The 5,519-nt window shown below is 50.9% G+C and overlaps 1 protein-coding gene across 3 annotated transcripts in view; it reads left to right on the forward strand.

Annotated features, from left to right (window-relative positions):
• Window positions 1-2: 2 nt before the first annotated feature.
• The window catches only part of WWC1 (WW and C2 domain containing 1), a 177,047-nt gene continuing 171,530 nt past the window's right edge, over window positions 3-5,519 (forward strand). For all 3 annotated transcript variants that reach the window (XM_011947743.1, XM_011947744.1, XM_011947745.1), the window contains exon 1: window positions 3-263. In XM_011947743.1, the coding sequence (XP_011803133.1) occupies window positions 145-263 (119 nt within the window). In that variant the 5' untranslated portion in view covers window positions 3-144. The remainder of the gene's footprint in view (window positions 264-5,519) is intronic.

Raw genomic sequence — 5,519 nt, forward strand, 5'->3', positions numbered from 1 at the left:
CCACTAGGGCCCCCCATCCGCGGGCGCCACCCCCCCGATCATGGTGCCTCGGCGGCCGCCCGGGCTAAGAGCGGCCGGCTGGAGCCGCTGAGCCCCTGCTGCGGTCGAGAGCTGCATGGGGGAGCGCCGGCAGCGCTCGGGAAGATGCCCCGGCCGGAGCTGCCCCTGCCGGAGGGCTGGGAGGAGGCGCGCGACTTCGACGGCAAGGTCTACTACATAGACCACACGAACCGCACCACCAGCTGGATCGACCCGCGGGACAGGTAGGACCCCGGGACCCTCCTCCGTGCCCCTACACCCCCGCCCGGGCCCCCACCTGCCTCTGGAGCCGCCGGCTGGGACTGGGCGGGGGCGGGGGAGCTCTGCGTGCCTCTTGAGCTCTCTTCAGTTCGCCACCTCCTGCTCCCCGCAACCTTCTGGAGCGCTGCTCCGGCCTCAGTGGGCAACTGAGAGGAGGCGCCTGCCGGGGAGCTGCCCCAGGCTGCCCCACCGCCATCCCCAGTTGGAGGACTTAGGCCCCAGCCGGCACCTGCCCGGAGTTTTGACCTTAAGCTCTAGCCCCGCCCGCCCCCTTTGGGAAGAGAGGTCGAGCGGGGGCGGGGGTTGGGGGAGCGACCTAACCGGGTGAAGCCGGGTCTTCCCGCGGACGCTTCCACCCGGCGTAGGGGTGGGCGGATGGGGATGGGGAAGTGTCCGGTTTGGAAGGGGTGGTGAGGACCCCAGGATTCCGTGGGAGACCACTGGAGAGAGGGCACTTGGCTTAGGGTAAGGCATCCTGGGGTGTGCTTTTTGACAGGTGCCTTGGAAGCTGCTGAGAACAGCACAGGGGCAGCCAGGGGCCCTGGAACCCGAGGGTGGGGAGGAAGTGAAGAAGCGGGGGAGGGCAGATGAGGGAGACTGGTTATCCAGGAATCTGGCAGCAACTTGGAAGCTGTTAGGATGGAGATGGAAGTGAGAGGCCTCTTTCTCCTCCCTTTCTTTCCTGGTCGGGGGAGGGGGCGGCGAGGCTCCTCAGCCCTGCACCAGCGGGACCTGACCTTGGTGGGTACCAGGCCGCTGTAGGTTGAAATGATGTGCAGAGGCAGGTGGAGCCTGAGATGGCTCGGTGTGGCTCTTACCTCTCCATACTTTCTCCTGGTTGTTTGGCATTTCTTTGCTCACATACTACACACACAGATACATACACCCTCTCCACGTGTGTCCTGGAGTCCCCGGACCACGGTGTTGTTGACACGGTCTGTGGGCAGAGTGTCTTGGGGAATGTGGACTTTAAACCTTGTCTGTGACCTTGGGGGTCAGGTCCCTGTAAAGCAACCAAGGTGAATTTCTTGGACTCTTCATCTTGTGTGGTTGGGGTGGAGGTGTCCCAGAAGTGTATGTAGCAAGATGTGAGTTAAAAAAAGAAAATAAGCAGAAAGAAAATGAGAGTTGAGATTCTCGGTAGCTTCTGGGAGCACTTACATTCGTTCATTCATTCATTCATTCATTCAGCACTTTCTGGATGTCTCCTCTACACTCAGCACCATGCTGAATGTCTCATGAATGTAATCTGGAAGGTAAATATTTAGTGCTAGAGAGCATCTCTTAGGCAAGCTACTTCAACCTCTAAGCCTCAGTTTCCCTGTTTGTCAGATGTGGGGGGCCCACCATTTCCCTGAATTTAAAAGGTTTGCTTGGAAGGGAATATTGGGATGCTTAAAATTTGGAAGGGATGTAGATCAGAGCCCAACTCCCATTTGAAACATAAGAGAAAATTTGAAGCCCAGAGGTGTGTTTTGCTCAAATATTTTTATTTTTCTGCCATTCTGCATATCAGTTCTTCACCAGCTCTGAAGTTCTAACCTTCAAACTTGTCACCCTGACACGCTGCTTCCCTACCCCTACTCAGGTCAGTTGCCGGCTCTGTTACTGTGTTGGTGAACTTGGCAGCATCTTTTCTCTTGTCCTTTTCTCAGAGCAGACACAAGTTCAAGCGTATGTGACCTGCCCCACTTTAGGTCCCTGTAGTTTACTGAGACCTGTGTGCTGTTAGCAATTGGACGTCCTGTTGGAGGGAAAGGACTGCCCCTGCCAACACTGATAATCATGCATCTGGGAACTTCTAATACAGCAATAGGAGACTCCTCTCAACAGTAATTCTTTACCCTTGGAAAAGGGCAAGCAAATAGCTTCTATCAAGAACTGATTGGCTAGAGCACAATCTCCCAGATTTTAGTGTTACATGGACCACCTCCATGATTTTTTTGCTATATCCACCTGTGCTATTGCTTACTTACTCCTTGACTTTAGATCAACTCACTTTAAAAATTTGTGTACCATTTTCACAAATGGGAAACTAGTTATATCTATTGTCATAAAGGGGAAACAAAAAAGATAGGCAAAAACCAAAACAAAAAAACAAATAGTGTTAGTATATTTTAGCTAGGTACTGTGGCCAGCCTAAGGCCCCAACGCCTTGCTTGCCCAGCCTTTGTTTTTAGGCAGATTGGCAAGCCATGGAGAGGAGGCAGAAACATTGCAGCACTTAGGTGAGCAGCTCACCTTCTTCATCTTGTGTCATTGGTTTTTTTTGTTGGCTTTTGTTTTTTAGTTTGTTTTTGTTTTTTGGAAACAGAGTCTCTCTCTGTCGCCCAGGCTGGAGTGCAGTGGCAAGATCTTGGCTCACTGCAACCTCCGCCTCCTGGGTTCAAGCAATTCTCCTGCCTCAACCTCTCCAGTAGCTGGGACTACAGGTGCACGCCACCACGTTCAGCCAATTTTTGTATTTTAGTAGAGACAGGGTTTCACAGTGTTGCCCAGGCTGATCTCGAACTCCTGAGCTCAGGCAATCCGCCCACCTCAGGCTCCCAAAGTGCTAGGATTACAGGTGTGAGCCACCACGCTTGGCCTTGTGTCACTGGTTTATAAGCTTCATCTCTGTACCTCCTTGTCATCCCACCTGCACTGGGCTGGTGTTGGGCCCCTGAACTTGGGATCCTGAGGGGGGTCTCAGGTCAACTCTGGGGGTCACTATTGTGCTCGTTTTGGAAAAACAACTACAGCTTTGTACGTTTTGGAAAAGAGCTAATTGGAGGATATCCACTTGTGGTTTTCTGGAATTTCCCTCTGGCATACCTCATTTTTGCCTTTTAGTCCTGTCTGTGTGGCCTTGGGCAAATCACTTGACCTCTCTGAGGTTTGAGTGCTTGAGAAGTGGGTTGGTTAGATGGTCGTCACGGGCCTGCCAGCTCTTAGATATTATTATTTCAAACCCTTCTGCCTCTCTTACCTCTCCAGACTCCATGAGAAGAGAAGGGGGAACAGGGATTGGCTATGAGAAAAAGGAAGAAGAAATTTAACAAAGCTGAAAAGAACCAAACTTATTTTGGGGGTGGTGGGTTGGGGAGAAAAAGTTCTGCCAAGGTAGTTATATCCCTGCAATTAATTAATGCTGTGAGAAAAAAAATTGAACTAAAAATTCCACTCCGTGTGTGTGTATGCGTGCGTGTGTATTTGCCTTGGATTTTTCCTTACCTGAATCATGGAGATGCCCACCCATTCCCTTGAATTTAAAAGAAGTAAGTCAAATGGTCCTGCAGTCAGAAAAGTGATTTCTTAGCCACCAAGGACAAAATAGCGTCTCTGGTTACCAACCCTAAAGAATGTCTTGGCACATTCCTCCCTCTGGGGCTGAGCTGTTTTGTGTGCTGGCCGGCCAGGAGCTGCTGGGGGTAGGGAATCCAGTTTTCAGCTTCCCCTTTCACCAGGGGGTTGGAAGAGCAGCCAAGCAGCCAGCCTTGCCAACTCTCTCCCCTTCTCACCCAGGGGAAGACTGGGAGGCCGAAATTCCTGAGGATGGTTGTCCCAACAACCGGAGAGGGTCCAGTGGACAGCTTGGGTCCTGCCCACTGGGCCAAAGGCTCCAGCAGCACCACAGGCTTTTCCTGAGTCAAGGCCAGACTGGGAAGGTGACAGGCCCTTCGGGAATCAGGTGCTGTGGATCAGGTCTGAACAGCACCTTGGAGCCATGCTCCTTTTGCGGAGTAACTCCGGGTGCTTTTGTGAGCTCCCAGAAAAGGGGCCAGTGTCCTGTGTATTTCACTTCATGGTATGCAAAACAAATGCACCGATTGTTCTCGGAGGAAGAATAGATCTTTGGGGCTGGCCCTCCCAGAGAAGGTTCCTGCAGCCTGATTCCTTCTTGTTGTGCGATTTGTATTCAGACCTTCTCATAGGAACCACCTGGGAATTCTGGGCAGTTTCTGGGACTGTGTGATAAATACCAGAGGCACACATGGCTGGAGAGGCCATGCTGAGAGGATCCAGCAATTTCTCCCACGACTTGAGGATCTTTTGCTAACCCTGTTATTTGAGAAATAATATATATGGTAGGAAGTCAGGTCTACAACAGTCAAAAAGTCTTAACCTCTGTCAGGTCACAGACCCTTATGAGACTGATAAAGGTTCAGAACTCTTCCTAGAGAAAAGGCTTTTAAATAATTTCAGGGACCTCCTGGACCCCAGGTTCATAACTCCTACCATAGATAAGCTTGGAAATTGCTTGCCACCATCAAAAGCCCTCCTGTTTAGCTAGGTAGCAAATAATGATTGGGTATTTACTATATTCAGGCAGTCTGCTGATAGCTTTATATGGGCTAGCTCTTTAAATCCTCCTAACAACCCTGGGACTAGGTACAACTATTACCTACCTGAATTACCCAATGCTCAGGGAGGTTTGGTAAAGCCCCTCGACCTTTGTGGAGCTGAGATGTGAATACTAGGCAGGCTCACACCAGAACACACATTTCTAACCACTGTCTCATTTTACTTCCTGCTGAGTTACCTGCAGAATCAAGACCACTGCTCCAGTGCCTAAGGAATTTGGCCTTGGGAAATGGAGCTAAGACAGGCATGATTTCACTTACTTGTGACCATTCGGGTGTGGCCAGGTCATGGGCACCTAGAGGGCAAATGTGGGTAAGTGAGTCTTTGGCTCCTGGAATCTTGGATCTGCCACTTGCTACCTGAGTTACCTTGGTAATTGACATAATCTCCCTGAACCTTGGGTTTGTCTTCTAATGAATGGGGAGATGTCCATTAACCATCAAGGGTAGTTATGGGTGATAAGTAAGTGAAGGTAGGTAGGGCAGCAAGCATTAAGTCTGACATGCAGGGGACATTCAGGAATGCCAGTTCCTTTAACTTTTACTAGAAAGTACCTGTGAAACACCCGCATCAAATGGAGGCTGCATATCTACCCAATTTTGCAGCTGGAATGGACCTTTCTGTTCGTGAAATCCAGGCCTCTCATTTCACTGATGAAATTGAGAATCAGCCAGGTGTGGTGGCTCATGACTGTAATCCCAGCACTTTGGGAGGCTGAGGCGGGCAGATCACCTGAGGTGGGGAATTTTGAGACCAGCCTGACCAATATGGAGAAACCCGGTCTCTACTAAAAGTACAAAATTAGCTGGGCGTGGTGGTGCATGCCTATAATCCCAGCTACTTGGGAGGCTGAGGCAGGAGAATCACTTGAACCT

This window comes from Colobus angolensis, unplaced genomic scaffold (genome assembly GCF_000951035.1).
Source record: "Colobus angolensis palliatus isolate OR3802 unplaced genomic scaffold, Cang.pa_1.0 Scaffold27, whole genome shotgun sequence".
Lineage (NCBI taxonomy): Eukaryota > Metazoa > Chordata > Mammalia > Primates > Cercopithecidae > Colobus > Colobus angolensis.